At 35.8% G+C, this 16651-nt stretch overlaps 2 protein-coding genes across 2 annotated transcripts in view; both read left to right on the forward strand.

Moving 5' to 3' along the window:
- Positions 1-654: 654 nt before the first annotated feature.
- On the forward strand, positions 655-12870 carry LOC132154682 (solute carrier family 25 member 36-A-like). The gene is made up of 7 exons (XM_059563332.1): positions 655-1092; positions 3362-3526; positions 4099-4176; positions 5693-5793; positions 11072-11138; positions 11317-11606; positions 12463-12870. Exons 1-7 carry the CDS (start codon positions 1052-1054, stop codon positions 12654-12656), a joined length of 936 nt encoding a protein of 311 aa, XP_059419315.1. The 5' UTR covers positions 655-1051; the 3' UTR covers positions 12657-12870.
- Positions 12871-14921: 2051 nt separating this feature from the next.
- Positions 14922-16651, forward strand: part of LOC132155392 (complement C1q-like protein 2) — a 100504-nt gene continuing 98774 nt past the window's right edge. Inside the window, exon 1 of the mRNA XM_059564254.1 lies at positions 14922-14926. Coding sequence (XP_059420237.1) covers positions 14922-14926 — 5 coding nt within the window. The remainder of the gene's footprint in view (positions 14927-16651) is intronic.

Consider the following 16651-nt stretch of genomic DNA (forward strand, 5'->3'; position numbering starts at 1 on the left):
ATAATTAGAAATTAAGGATTAAAATAATTTTGAAGTGATTAATGATTTCCCTGATTTTAATCACTCTTTGATAATTTCCTGATAATTCCAGGTTCTCCATGAATATGTCAATCCTAACAGTAATAAACAAATTACAAAAAGAAAGAAAGGAAGAAATTTACTTTTGTGTCAGTGATTAAATAAAGTGCAAAAAGAGGTCCTGTTTAAAAAGTGGGGGAGGACGTGCCCCTACTTGTCTTCCTTCCTAAACTTGATAAATAACCAGTATTTTTCCGTGTGAGGGGAACTAAGTGCACGTGCCGACCCTTATTGCATAAACTGACAGTACAATACACCAAAAATAATATTTCTGAACAGCCCACTATGAATACCCTCATTCATTCTTAGCTAGAAATATGACGATGTACTTTTAAACTAATCACAGTTATCGTTTCTATGGCACTATAATAGCAGGCAGAGGCAAATTCACCTTATAAACAAATTTGAAAATATGTGTCTTAACCTCTGAAAACGGGCTAAATCAATATTTACGATTTATCAATTGCGTGATCATGTGAAAGGAGCATGATGGGGCAGGGCAAAGAGACGTCACTCCGCGAACCCACCAATCGTGGCCTCTGTTTTGCGGTTGCTGATTGGCTCGTAAATAGCGCCTCGCTGTCCATCTCAGTCAGCACTTCAGCCCCTGAATCTGAGACATCACCGACTCTACGCGAATTTTGCTCCACAAAAACGCACCCCCTGCAACCACAACCTTGATATCCGAGAGCTGTCTGCGTTGTTTAAACGAAAAGATCTTGATAAATTAAAAACGGACCGGTTAGAGGCAAAAAGAAGCGTCTGCGCACATCAGCAGCCGTTAGCCGTCTGAGCTAGCCGCGTCTCGCGACGCATCTCGCCCGCGAGACGTCGGGCTCAATAACTGTGCTTTATAATTCTCATCAACATCAATTACACTGAGTGGTTCAGCAGAATCTCAGCGGATTCGGCGGAGCTATTCGGCTCTTGCTCGTACTGCAGGCCTGGGTGCGGGTGCAGAGAATGCTAAAGGATGAGTCAGAGGGACACCCTGGTTCATCTGTTTGCTGGAGGGTGAGTGAGTTAACGTTAGCAAGCCTGAGACAAACCGATCTATCCAATATTCGCCTCTGGCTTTGACATGTATTCATTGCAGTTGGGCTTAATTGTTTTTAAAATGTAATACATGACACATTCATTGTAAAAAATAAAATAAAAAAACAGGTTGCCGGTTATATAAAAGGTCAGTTAGATGCTCATTCAGCATCGCTGTACGAAATCTTCTGTCAGCATGTCTCCATGCTATCGATGCTTTATTTGTGAATGCAAAGGTCATGCAACCGATTCAGCATGTCCTTTGGTGTTGTCACAGAATCCTCTGGAAGTCTCTAGACATGGCGGTTTTCTGTTTTACAGGAAGTGTTGCTGCTTTGATGTTTATCATTCATACTTTTACCATGCAGATATCACATAAGAGACATACAAACCTCGAGGCTTCAAGCTGAATGTGAATCTAAAGAAATACGTTACCATTTCCTGTAACAAATCAGAAGTTGTTTTTTTTGTAGGACTGTGGTTTCAACTGTCAGCTTGACGCTGGATGTTTGACAGCAGTCTCTTCTAGTATAGTACAGCTATTTTTGAGGCCATTCTCATCCCTGCTTGTCCCTGGCTGCTCTTTTAGATTCTGTGAGGCCCATGCAAACAACGTTTTTCTGTTCACTCTTTAAATCAAAGGTTTGTGCCTTACAAATTTTCACAAGGGGAGTAGAACTCCACTTTTTTTTTTTTTTTTCTGGACTACCTCCCTCTTTTTTTATCAAAAACAAAACTCCTTAAGATAGATATATATATATATATATATATATATATATATATATATATATATATATATATATATATATATATATATTACTTAATACTATATAAAAATAATTGAGTGGAATTTTTCTTAAAGTCCTCTGCAAAGCATATTAGTAGGAGAGGCAAATGGATTTTGCACATGAAATCGGCATGAACAAACTGTTCATTGGACAACCAGAGAGAGAGAGTGAGCCAGTGTGTAAACCATAGCAGCAACAAACCAGAGGGCTTCATATCTGGGACAAAGTTCACAGCTGCTCCCTTCATGTGGGTCGGCCTTTCGAAAGGTGATACAAAAAATAGACCTTGATAGATGCAGGGTTTTGAACACAGGAGTTAAATTCTGAGGTTAGCAAGTTTAGTGTTCTCAACATTCAGTGCTGTCTTTGTCAACTTTACATAAACATAATAAAAGCAGGGAATCTGTTTAAGGAGCTTTCTGTTTGTTTGATTAACAGGTGTCTTGTCAGACCTTTGATATTTTAGTGGCATAATTGTTGATCTGTTTTGATGCTTGCTAAAGTTAATTAGTGAAAACCCATCAAGATGAGAAGTGTCTGAGATTTATACACTATTTCAGGTAAGTTTTTTTTTTTTTTTAGGTCTCTGTCGTTTTGTAGGTGATTGTGGGTCTTGTCCAGGCCTAACCTTTGACTTGTTGCAGGCTGCGCCCACCTTTTTCTGCTTTGTACATGTACACAACCAAATACATGTTAAACTTGACCCACATACAGATGTAAGTCAAGGTTGCATTCACAATCACTAATCACTGTGGATGTCAGAAGAAGGAAATATGCTTTGACACCTAAAATGCAGCATACTTTTATGTCAGCAGCTTCATGCCAGAAGACTTTTTTGATCCTTTAGTATTTTTTTTTGACTAACGCAAAATGCAAAAATGTTGGAATATGTCAAAGTTATGTATAATGGTCTGTATTTTTATTTTTTTTATGAATCAGTTCAATGATTTATTTGCATCATCTCTCCAAAAATTTCATCTATTAAAAATATTAAAAAGTTCATAAGTTTAGGTTTAGTAAGCAAGGACACATTAAATGTATCAAACATGATGAAAAAAATATTTACAATGTTAGATTTTTATTTAAAATAATTATTGTTCTTTTAAACTTTCTAGTCAACAAATAATAAAGATAAAATTTATCGCAGTTTCTGCAAAAAACATTAAGCAGCACATATTAGAATGATTTTTTTACACTAAAGACTGTATTAATGGATTTTGAAATAATATATATATATATATATATAATTACATCACAGAAATAAAATGTTTAAATATATTGAATTTATCAAAAGAAAAACTGGAAATCATGCTTATTTTTTACTTGCATCAGCCTAATCATTTTTAAATAGTTTTAAAAGGTGATATTTTTTTCAGTCATATTTCAAATTAACTAGTTTTTCATTACAATTAATACTGTGTAAATAAAAGTGGATAATAATATTTACTCTCTGTCTCTAGCTGTGGTGGCACTGTAGGTGCAATTCTGACATGTCCGTTGGAGGTGGTGAAGACGAGGCTGCAGTCTTCTTCGGTGACTCTTTACATCTCTGAAGTTCAGCTCAGCACTGTGAACGGGGCCAGTGTGGCCCGCATGTCTCCACCGGGGCCTCTGCACTGTCTAAAGTGAGTACTACAAAACCTGGTTTATCATGCTCCAGCGGCATTGAAACCAGTGTTTCAAAAACAACACATGAAAACTGGCAAAACATTGCAGCATATTTCTATATAACATAATACTTGTTGGTACCACAAACACTAGAAATCTCTTGTTTAAAGGGGTCCTATTATGCTATTTTACTTTTTGAATTTTAGTCCGTGTGTATTGTTTATGTTTTGGCATAAAAAATATATTCCAACTTAAAAAGTCCACTCCAAAGGTTTTTGGACTATAGTTCTTGAAAAGGGATTTTTTTAAAAGAAAAAACAGTTCTTGAAAAGGGATTTTTTTTAAAAGAAAAAACCTTTGGAGTGGACTTTTCAAGTTTGAATATCTCCCCGGGCGCTGCAGCATAAATGGCTGCCCACTACTCCGGGTGTGTGTTCACTGCTGTGTGTGTGCACTTTGGATGGGTAAAGGCAGAGCATGAATTCTGAGTATAGGTCACCATACTTGGCTGTATGTCACTTATTTATATAATATATATATATACATACACATCCACTAAGTTTCTTTTAACTTTCTCTCTCTGTCTCAGGTTAATACTGGAGAAAGAAGGTCCTCGTTCACTCTTTAGGGGGCTAGGACCCAACCTGGTGGGAGTGGCTCCATCCAGGTACGACCTGTATGCAAAAACACAAATGGGTTTTGAAAGTATTTTTCCTTATTTATTGTTCCCACAGGAATTTAAAAAAATATATATTGTTCCCAGCTACAAGGTGAATCATAACATTACAAATTTTGAAGCAAAATATATATTTGAAAATCAATCAAAAACACTGGTATAAGACTGTGTACTTAATGGTTTTAATGATGGAAAGAGCTACAATCTCATGACACTGCAAATGACAAAAAAAAATGTCTAGCTGCTCTCATTCCCTCATTCACTTGAGCTTTATGTGCATGTCTGTGCAATTTAATCGCATTTAAATTGGTATGTGGAAGATGGTGTTGCAACTAAGGCACTTAAAATGTCTGTATTTAAGTGTTTGCAGTTTGCACCCTTTTCATGCTGCAGGAGGTGTGTGTGTGTGTGTGTGTGTGTGTGTGTGCCTCCATCTGTGCATTTCCATCCTGTTTGTCCTCTGCCATCACAGCTGGAATGTCTGCCTTGTGACTGTTTGTATTACGTAAAGATTAAATGCACATGTATGTAAAAAAAAAAAAAAAAAAAAAAAGGCTTTTGCTTATGCTCACATGCTGATATTAACTATACACTTCAGATCGTAATCCATAATTAATTGGAGTTTTTAGATTAATCTGGTTTGAGATTATTTATGTAACATCCTCCCGTGAAGGTCACGTTATTTCATTCAGATGGTCAAATTAAGCCATGCACCAAAGTACAGCATTGTACTCGCACAGGATTGGCAGATATTTAGACCGTGATCTGATTGGCTGTCAGTCAAATGTGGAAGAACTCTGATTGGTTGTCGCTACGAAGAGGTGGGAGGAAGCAGGTGTTTATAAGAATCTCATCAGGAAACAGTGAGACCTTAAAATTTACCCTTGTTGTGAGCGTGCAAGAATTATGTAACCTAGATTAAAGCAAAGTAATAAAAACAAAACCCAGTCAGGAAGGCTTAAATACTACATTGAATATTTCAAGTGTGTTTCAGTATTTATAAATGAAAATTTGGTGGCTAATACAAGGACATGTAATTTGATGAGCATGACGTATTGCCACATTACACCATTTAGCTTTGTCATGTCATTGTCATTTTTATTTTTTGTTAGAAACTGTAATAAGTGGGACAATGTACAGTCAGGCCTAACCCTTCCCAAGAATATTGATGTAAATAACAACCATAGGAATAGTGTTTGTTTGTTATTTATTTATTTAACACTGATTTTATTTTGTTTCTAATAGACACTGGGTTTTTTTGGGATTGGTTTAATACAGTGTAGCAAGGGAAATAATGTATGGTATTAACGTAAATATCATTAGCATAGTTTATTTTAGTTTATTAGAAACTGTGTAGTGATGGGTTTAATGTACATTCAGTCGTAGTCCTACCCAAAAATATTAACGTGAAAACGTATCTAAAAAATATTTCTCACATCATCTTCTGATACATTTGTCAGACATAACACAACCTCAAAACCAATGTTAATGCCTGTTTTGTCCACAGAGCAATTTATTTTGCTGCTTACTCCACATCCAAAGAGAAGTTGAACAATGTGTTTGATCCTGACTCAACACAGGTGCACATGCTGTCCGCTGGTTTAGCAGGTAGGAGTCCCAGCTACGTCTTTCATGTAGATGCATTTTTAACTAAATTTTGCATTGGCTCTTTTTTGTTGTATACACTTTGAACTAAAATGATACTCACCTCTTAGTGTGCAAAAACCAGAGTTTGCATCATTGGGGTGTTATAACCAATGTTTGTCAGTCGCTTTTGTTTTTAGCAGTGACTGCCTTATTACGATAAAATGCTTTATCCTAGTGACCATCTAGTACAAATGAGAGAGTTTAGCCATGGTATTTTGGGTTACCTTTTTCAAGGTATGACAGCATTTAGATCGAAAGCACAATTGAAGACTTTCAGGATCAAAATTGTCTTTTTGAAACCGATAAATATCCGCTGTTAATATGACTAGCTTCAAATATGTGTTCTTTCTTAGTCTGTCAAACAGTTTGAAAAAAAAAAAATCATTAATTTATAGAAAGCAGGCCTCAGAGAAAGAAAATGTACAATTTTATTTGAAAAATAATTAAATAGTCATTTGAGAGCATTTCTAAAACAAATAGGCTAACTTTCAAGCATGTTTTATTTAGCTTGTTAGCAATATTGCAAAAAAAAAAAATCCTTAAAGTTTGGGTTGTGCTTTCCATTTCCAGTTTCTTTTTTTTTTTTTTTCTACCTTTTGAGGGCTGGAGGACATAAGTCATTACATGCCAGTGTGCTACTAAACAGTCTGGCTTCACACGCTGTCTGTGCTGTGTGTAGTAGTGGCCGCTAGCAGGGCGCTACGTTAACATGTAGAGTGCCATGCGCGGTGGGCAGCGGTCCTCGTGACTGACACTGGCGGGATCGGGACGCCTCAGGTAGTCACGGCTCTACTCACCGGTATGATCATGATTCTCCTAATGATAATTATTATTAATAATGATAATGATGGTTATTTAAATTAATGTAGCCACTGTAGCTGGCTTGCAGTTCTTTTTTTTTTTTTCTCTTTTCTTTTTTTTTTAACCTCCTTGTGATTACGCAGTTTTGACACATGGCCCCCTTGCCAGCCTGTAATCCCCTGTAAAGGTAAATTCAGGAAAAACTACATGCACTATTTTTTTTTTTTGTCATTTAATTTCAGTCCTGATTGCTAACCTTGTCATTCGATTGCACTATATGTAGCCGGTGTTATTTTGCAAGACCGGAAGCACATTCGTTGCAGCGTAAACATTCCTACCATATTCTGTCTGTGTGTTGAAGATAAGAGAAAGAAGGGGCCACATGAGCTGAAATACTCCATCTTGTAGCACACATAGTCTTTACGTTACAAAAGTGCTTAAATATAGGCCCCTGAAGGCCACCAATGGAAAATTGGCATCTAAGGGACAGGATTATGAAATATTCATTACATTCACTGCTCTTTTCTCTCAAAAGCACAGGTGACTATTCCCTTTCTTTAATGGCTCTTTTAATCAGCATCAGGTTACAGTTGCTTCCAGCTCAGTTCCTGCAACATGATGCATGTCACGTATGGCCCACACATTGTTCATCACTATGGTTAGGTTATGACTGAATCATATAAATCATAAAGATCAAAGCAAGGCCTCAATTAACCACTTGGTGGTGCAATCATACAGAGTGGTCCAAAATCCACATTGAAAATCAATTTGGTTTGAACCTGAACCTTACATTTTTGGAAAAATGTTAAACCAAATGATAATAGATGTAAGCTGTCATTCAATTGTTTTTTAATTCAGCTAGGAGGCATCAAATTGATCAAAAATAGATTACTGTTTTAAATAAATCCTGTTCTCTTGAACTTTCTATTCAAAGAATTAAAAAAAAAAAATGTTAGCTGATTTCAGTATTTCTAATGATGAGCCCAAAATCAGCATATTATGGTTTCGGAAGGAAGTGGCACTGAATTCAGCTTTGCCATCGCACAAATAAATTGCATTTTATAATTTGTATTAAAATAGAAACATGCTGTTATAAAAAACACTTGTAATATTTAATAATAGTTTTATGTAATTGTAATGATAAAAGACTTCCTAGTCATCGGGAAGAAGGAGGCGGGAACCGGCGGACAATCAAAATGAAACTTTAATTACAAAACAAACACAAAACAGCGCACCAGCCCCTCACGGACGACTGGTGCGCACAAAATGAAACCAAAACCTAAAATAACGCCCAGGCCTGGTCCTCTCTCGTCCTTCACTGTCGTCGCTCCAGTTTTTATATCCTTCCATCTCCTACGTGGGACTCGAGACCGGCGGTGGGCCGCAGGTGCCACTGATTTGCCCAATCACTGCCGGCCTCACTCGTGTTCCCACGTCCCTCGGCCCCGCCCCACTCGCCACAGTAATCATATTTTATAAAACTGTTGTTTTTACTGCATGTTTTTATTAAAAAAAAAAAAAATGGTGAGTGTGAGAAACTTCTTTAAAACATTTTAAAATCTTACTAACCCCAAACATTTGAATTGAAGTTTCTAAACTTAAATCTTTTTTTTTTTTTGCCTCCTTTGAAATGACTGAAATTCATAATCATTTTTTACTTTACTCAAATTGTTATCCTAATAATATAGTTTGTGATTAAATGGCATTTCATTTTGACCATACTATATAAACATATTCGTTATTTTTTTGTTCCCTCAAAAAATCCCTCTCTTTATGGACCTATATATTCAACATTTATTTTTTGTGCAAGTAGTATTTTTCAAATAGCAAAACCTTGATTGAATCGTACCAGAATAGCTGCTTCAAAATTGTGCCCAGCTATGATTTTGCCAACAGGAATGACAAGGTTAGCATTGGACTCTTACATGCACTCCCTCTGACCCTCCATGAAGTTATTGTTGATATAAACTTTGAACCTAGTTTGATTTTGTAGCTGTTTATATGACCCAGCATTGATAAAGCTCAGATATGATCAAAAGAAATGGTGTTACTACAGCAAGATCAGCTCTGTTCTGTACCTTTTCAAATGAAAAACAGTAAAACACTGGTCTAATGATGTCCTTTAAAACTCAAAAAATCACTTTCATCTCGCTCTGTCTTTCTATGTCTCTCTATCTACCTTTCTTACCATCTTTCTCCCTCTATCCATTAAAAAAAATGTTTAAATGGGGTGGTGGGTGGGATGGAATGGTCATTGTTTGTTGTAATTGGTGGGTGGGGCTTGGTTGGGGAGGTGGGAGGGGTTTAATGGGAAGTGGGCAAGGTTTATTGTCGTGTTCCACTCCCTCATGGGTTTGACTTGGCTCTGAGGGGCATGTGGACTGCTGCTTGTGAATGTGGTACAGAAAAGCCTGTGTCTATTTTAGGCCTTTACTGTAGCTTTCACCCTGCGTGAGGGTCTGTGAGCCAGCCTGCTCTGCCCCCCATATCTGCAGGCTTCGTCCTGCAGCTGTGAGGAGAGGAGCTTTGCCCCTCCCCTGTGAGTACTCGTCAGAGACACTCTCTCTCTCTCTCTCTCTCTTACTCTCTTGTACCAAACTGTCATCCACCCCCTCCCCTTCACCAGTCAGTAGGCCTCTTACCCTCTCTAGAGCTTCTACTCCAGCTCAGTAGACTTTGTTTAGCTTAAGAAAGCACTGATGTTTTACACTATACTGTTAGAAATGCACATGAATATATTCATCTCCAATTGCCATTGTCTTTTGCTCTCTTTTGTTTTTGTTTGTTCGGGGATATTTTGTGCTCCCCCAACACCGAGCACAGGCTTTGTGCTTAATATTGCTTCAGTTGAATAGATAAACTAATTGTTCTTACCAACATCAGGCAGAATATTTTGCAGTTGCTTTTAATGCCGTCAATACAATACAAGTACAAATGATAGAAATAGTTAATCCAAAAATAAAAGAAAATCTAAAAATGCACTCTCCCTCTGGATATCCAATATGGATGGGAGTTTGTTTCTTCATTGGAACAAATTTGGAGAAATTTAGCATTACATCACATTCTCAAAAATGGATCCTCTGCAGTGAATGGGTGCCGTCAGAATGATAAAACAGCAGATAAAAACATCTCAATAATCCACACTACTCCAGTCCACGATTTAACATATACAAAGCTGTATTAGTAAGAAACAAATCCATCAAGGCAATTTCTTTTTTTCTGACTTCAAACCATTGTCTGATGTGACTCTGAGTCCTCTATCGATAATATTGCTTTTACCAGTGAAAAAGTGATCTAGTCTGAATCAGGAGAGACATATGCATAGATCAAGGACCGTTAACAAGTGTAAACTAATGTCTATGTTCACAAGATATTATTTATTAGTCGTGTGGATTATTGTGATGTTTTATCAACTGTTTGAACTCTAATTCTGACGGCACCCATTTACTGTAGAGAATCCATTGATGAGCAAGTGATGCAATGCTGAATTTCTCCAAATCTGTTTTGATGACAAATCAAATTCCTCTGTATCTTAGATGGCCTGAGGGTGAGTACATTTTCTTATTTTTTGGTTGAACTATTCCTTTAAATCCCTTCAAACACACAATACCTTAATTTGCATACATATTCCTTAATGGCAAACACAAAATAAATTCAGCAACTGTTGTGCTAAGGTCATTTACTAATATTTGTCACATCACACAGTCTTGCCAACATAGTACTAGCATGGCATGCATTTCAACAATCACAGTGGTAGTTTTAATTCAGTGTCCATGCTATGAAAAACAATAATTTGCCTAACATTTTTCTCTGTATGTGATTTGGCTGCAGTTATGCAACTGAATAGGGGTTCTTTAACCTAAGACCCTTTTCTAAAAATTTCTATTTCATTTAGCTTCCACTCGATCCCTAAAATACTGTTTAATTCAGTGAGGATAAGACAAGATATTTAAAAAGTAAAGCTACATTGGTTTCAGAGTTCTGTTATAGATGAAAAGCTGCTTAATGCTTTAGCTAAAGGCCTTATTTACTGCTGTGGCCACTCTAAGATGTGCTTATGGCTCTTACCCCAGAATATCGAATAAATGCCTAGTGGATCTGTAATGGTTTTTCCCGGCATAAGATAGTAATCACTGTTAATGCTAACGATGCTGGGCATTCCTGAAGAGAACATGTAGGCCACATAACACTGTTGGTGTTTGAGATTGCTATGATATGCTGAAATAAGGATTTAAGAAATAACAGGATTCAGATCCTACAATTTAAACTGAAACGAATAGGCTGTAAGCATATTTTACAGATGTCCACAGCACTTCCTTGAAGTGTGGAGTTTCTTTAGGGAAAATGTGTCTGTTTTAGAGTCATTAGACCTGCTGAATTGTGAGTTTCTCTGACAATATCACTTCCAAGCCTGATCTGGAACACCTCTTTTTCCCAGGGTTCACTGCCATCACAGCAACCAACCCGATCTGGCTTATAAAGACTCGATTGCAGCTTGATGCCCGGTGAGTAATTCTGTTTGCTTTATACTACTGTTTTTAGAAGAAGTTTCTTAGGCTCACCAAGGCTGATCAGAATTACAGTTAAAATAGAAATATTATGACAATTTAAGTTTTCTTTTTTAAATGTAAATTCTGATAATCAGATTTGTAACATTTATCACATGTGTTTGTCTTTCTCCAGGAACCGGGGAGAAAAGCGTATGAGTGCATTTGAGTGTGTCCGGCGGGTCTATCAGTCAGATGGGTTACGGGGATTCTACAGGGGCATGTCTGCATCTTATGCTGGCATATCAGAGACTGTCATCCACTTTGTCATCTATGAAAGCATTAAACGCAAACTCATTGAGTCCAAGGCCAACGCTAACATGGATGATGAAGATGAATCTGTAAAAGACGCTTCGGACTTTGTCGGAATGATGCTGGCTGCTGCCACATCCAAGACATGTGCCACTTCAATTGCGTATCCTCATGGTGAGTGCTATTTTTGTTGTTGTTTTTTTGTGATGGTTACCATATTTTTCGGACTATAAGTCACACAGCATTTATTTGGAACCAAGAGAAAACATTACCGTCTACAGCCACGAGAGGGCGCTCTGTTTTCAGGGGTATGCTACAGGAGCACTGAGCAGCATAGAGCGCCCTCTCGCGGCTGTAGACGGTAGTATTTTCTCTTGATTAATTTCTCTTGGTTCGTCAAATTAATTTTGATAAGTCGCACCTGACTATAAGTCACAGGACCAGCCAAACTATGGGGAAAAAAAAGTGCGATTTATAGTCCGGGAAAATACAGTATGTTAATATTTGTTTTGTTGTTGGTTTGTAGTTGCCATGTTTATTTAGTTGGCAGTGGGTTATTTTGTACTACATGCACATTCTTGTACAATCATGTTGACCCTCAATACATTAATATCCTTGAAATCCTAATTTGAAACCTGTATTTAAAAGATGAACCTACCTTGAAAATCCATCTGTCCATTTATCGATGAATCATATATTATTTTGCCCTTTTTTCCTTCCTTATGTTTATAAGTCCACATTGAAAATGTGATTTATTTATTCTATTTAAACCTGAAATTAAACTAAAAGAAAAAAAGATAATAACAAAAAAAACATAAGTTATGCTGTAAAATGAAGAAAAAATTATCTATAACATTTCTGGACAGCTGATTGAATGGAAATATATTTTACAAATTTCAGAGGTAAACTTGAATAGTTTTTTTCCAGCTATTGGAATGCACTGTATGTGCCGTATTGGCAAGTTTTTGTTTCACTGATAAATTATTGTTAATTAACTTGATCTCTCATCTCTTTCTTTCTCCTATGACAGAGGTTATTCGTACTAGACTACGTGAGGAGGGCAGCAAGTATCGTTCGTTCTTCCAAACTCTAAATATGGTGATCCGGGAAGAGGGTTACAAAGCACTGTACCGAGGCCTCACTACTCACCTGGTCCGACAGATCCCCAACACTGCTATTATGATGTGCACCTATGAGCTGGTGGTCTACCTGCTCAATGGTTAACCTATGGAGAGAGACCAGGAAATAGAGGCAGAGAGACAGAGCGAGAGAGACGAACAGGGTGAAAAAGCAAAAGCTAGTTGGAGCAAGCTTAGATCAAAGAAGAACAAGTCCTAGAAATGCATTATCAATCCAGACCCCCAAAGGGGGCTGTAGTCTCTGAGAACAAGAGGGATTTAAGCCTGTCAGACTGGAGAGGGTTTAAAAAAAAAAATAATTATTATTATTTAATATATATATATATATATATATATATATATATATATATATATATATATATATATATATATAAAATATTTATTTATATATATATATATATATATATATATATATATATATATATATATATATAAAATATTATTTATATATATATATTTATATATATATATATATATATATATATATATATATATATAAAATATTATTTATTTATATATATATATATATATATATATATATATAAAATATTATTTATTTATATATATATATATATATATATATATATATATATATAAATATATATATATATATATATATATATATATATATAAAATATTTATTTATATATATATATATATATATATATATATATATATATATATATATATAAAATATTTATTTATATATATATATATATATAAAATGATGGAGTGATGGAAAACAAATCTGCTAATGCTGTCTGTCCATTTGTTTCAAAATGTTTTAAGAAAAGTCCGTTTAGAAAGGACAATCATAGAGGGGAATGCTTGAAGAAAAAACAAAAGGCTGAATTGGCTAGAATTCTTCATTCAAGAAAAAAGATCATTTCAGAAATGATTTTATCTGAGCCATTGCTTTAATAAAAGAAAAACATACCTGTCGAGATCTCAAATGGCTGGAGGACAAAAAAAAAAAGAACAGGAAAGCGTTCTTCAGATGTGGCACAATAGCACTCCTGTAAAGGATGTTTTTCTTTTTTAGATCACCATTTCATAAAGATTACATTTTTGCCTTTCCAGAATTTGTTCTTTCAAGCATTCTCCTCTAGAGGTCACCTTCCACTCTTTCCAAACTGGCAGATGGTTGTCCACGCACAAATGTTCATTTGCTGTTGTTAAATTAATGGTCACGGGATCTGTGGCCCATCATGTGCTTCAAACTGAAGTGTTTCTTCATTAGTTTCATGTTAAGTTTAACCATACTTATTTTATGTGTGTTTTTGATGATCATACCATTGTCCTAATATCAGTATAGTATGTACTAGGACTGAGCAACTTCGGCCCAGAAGAGCCACCGTCCTGCAGAGTTTAGTTCCAACCTTAATCAAACACACCTGTCTGTAGTTTTCTAGTGATCTTGAAGACACTGATTGGCTGGTCCAGGTGAGTTTGATTAGGATTGGATCTAAACTCTGCAGGACGGTGGCTCTTCTGGGCCGAAGTTGCTCAGTCCTGGTATATATTGGGGTGGTATTTTTGAATTGGGAGTTGATGTCCTGCTTGCTTTACTGGGCCTCTTTTAACAGAGATGGAGCATTCTCGAGTTTATTGCTTCCATTTGCTGCTGCAAAGCCTCTAATTGAATCCGAGGTGTCGGTGAGAGCCAGAGATGGATTAACCGATGGCTAAATGGTAGTGGCTAATGCTAACCCTGATCATGTTGCCTACAAACAACATGCCATGTTGTGACGACATTATTTGTCGTAAGGCAATAGTCATTTTTCCAATTTTGAGTGGGAATACAAGCTGCAGAATCGTTTCCCACACTTTGGATTCCTATAACAGTGGCTTCTGACTGACCATTTATGCACTTTGTTGTTTGTAGGCTTGCGCAAAACCTTTTTTTTTCTGTTTGGAACAATAATGATCTTGTGTAGTAAAACATAGTATTACTATGTAAGCAAGACAGTGTTTTGCTGAACAGTTCCCTTTGGAAGTTATTGTACAGTTCAGTGTACTAAACTTTTAGTGAAGGATATTCTTGTATATATACTGTATGTATGCATATCAAATATCATGTGTTCATAACTTAAGTCCTCTGATTATGCAGTAGTATTATTTGAATGACTGCATTTGTTTGATAGATTTATCACAGAAGGATGTTGTGAAACCCATTTTGGTGAATGTTATCTTTTGTTTTTTTTAAAATGAATTTTATATAATTTTGTTCATCACTCCTAACTTTGGCCCTGGACTCTTTGCTTGAAATGGAGTCAGTTTTGTTTCCAAGTGTTATCATCGTACTTGTTTGTTTACATTACTGTTGTCTGTACTTTCACATCTTTACGATATGAAGTATCCCAGACTGTTCATGTTTGTGATTTAGATGTAATCCACATCATTTCCAAACCGTTGATTACCAACACATGGGCTTATATTATAATTCAAGGTAATTATACTAAACCTCATTCTGGTAGATCCCATACAGAGCCTTTAATGGGCCTTTGTGTCTTTAATACAGTGTCTTTAATGGTTTTCTTCTTTTTTTTTTTTTTTTTCATAAGCAAAAGTGATGTTTGTTTTCGCATGGAGTTTTCATGCATTTTAGTGTCTCTTCTGTCCAGTTCAAGTCCCTTTTGTTTATAAGTCACTGATATCCGTAATACTGATAAAGAAGCTCTGGAATACTGTAATGTTCATCGCCACACATTGGTTTTCATTTCTCATTATAAACACAACATAATCAGATATTATGCAATTAATGCTGGACTCTTGTCACAGCTAATGTGATCTCAGTCAGAGATTTGCTAAGTATTGTTCTGATGATTTAAAAACCATTTGCTTTTGGAAAACAAAAGCTTGTTCAGGCGTGATGTTTTAGTATAATTAGAACAGTTAGACTATCGTTGATGGATTCGTAATTTGGGAATAAATATTTGTGTTGAATTTGAAGAGATATTGTCCTTGTGTTAGAAAGTGATCTCGTGCAAACATGCATCCATGATGCTCCCAAGTTTGCATTCAACAAATGCACTTGTAACAATCTCATGGAGACTTTAAATGGCATTACAAAGAAATTCAAAAAGGCATTTTCAGAAAGTTATGGAATATCCAGGAGTCAATGTTGGACTGAATGGACAGACTTGAACATTAAATTAACTGAGCCTAACCGATTAACACTAATATTGAACATGATGGTCTAGATCAGGGCTATTCAAATTTTGTCCTGGAGGGCCAGTGCACTGCAGAGTTTAGCTCCAACTCTGATCAAACACACCTGAGCCTGTTAATCAATGTCTTTGGGATCATTAGAAAATCACAGGTAGGTGGGTTTGATCAGGGTTGGAGCTAAACTCTGCAGTGCACTGGCCCTCCAGGGCAAGATTTGAACAGCCCTTGTCTAGATTAATTTTATCATCTTCATGTCACGTTTAATGGCATAGTCAGCAATTTTCATGTGTGATGTCTGTATTGTGCAAACTAACATGACCAACATTAATAAAATGTATGTAACACCTGTTGTTTCATTTCATCAACAACCCCCCCACCCCATTTTATTTTTTTAAAGTCCAGTTGTTTTTATGGTAAATGTGGCCTATTATTTGATGGTTATGTGATTTATCATACCTCTTTTTGTACAAACTGTCAATAAAAAACAATGGAAAACCCATGTTGTCTCTAATCTCTTTTAAAAGCTGTAGAGTTTTAATAGACCAAAATAAAAATCCAAACTGGGTTTGTTTATATTACATGATAGTATTATGGTGACCAACAAACACTGTCTCTTATATGGAAGCACATGGGTAGCGATATTCAATTTGGAATGTAATATGCAAAATGACAATGCATTTCTGTATTTACATTTACATTTTCCAATACATTTGTGCAACGTTTGGTGCAAAATGAAAATGAAAATTAAATTACATAATTTTCATTTGGCATTTCATACACCAGTTTTAATATGTAAAATGAATACTAATTTTAACGCTTTATAAGTTGCAAAATTAAAATGAAAATGTATTACAGAAATGTATAACATGTATAACATGTTCAAGCAAAAACTGTGGCAAAATGATCATT

The sequence above is a fragment of the Carassius carassius genome, chromosome 12 (genome assembly GCF_963082965.1).
Source record: "Carassius carassius chromosome 12, fCarCar2.1, whole genome shotgun sequence".
Lineage (NCBI taxonomy): Eukaryota > Metazoa > Chordata > Actinopteri > Cypriniformes > Cyprinidae > Carassius > Carassius carassius.

Excerpts from the sequence above, each read along its gene's own strand:
- LOC132154682 (XM_059563332.1), top strand. The coding sequence starts at position 1,052 with ATGAGTCAGAGGGACACCCTGGTTCATCTGTTTGCTGGAGG. Across the intron at positions 3,527-4,098 it reads GGGCCTCTGCACTGTCTAAA|GTTAATACTGGAGAAAGAAG; the intron begins GTGAGTACTACA and ends TCTCTGTCTCAG. Across the intron at positions 11,139-11,316 it reads CGATTGCAGCTTGATGCCCG|GAACCGGGGAGAAAAGCGTA; the intron begins GTGAGTAATTCT and ends GTCTTTCTCCAG.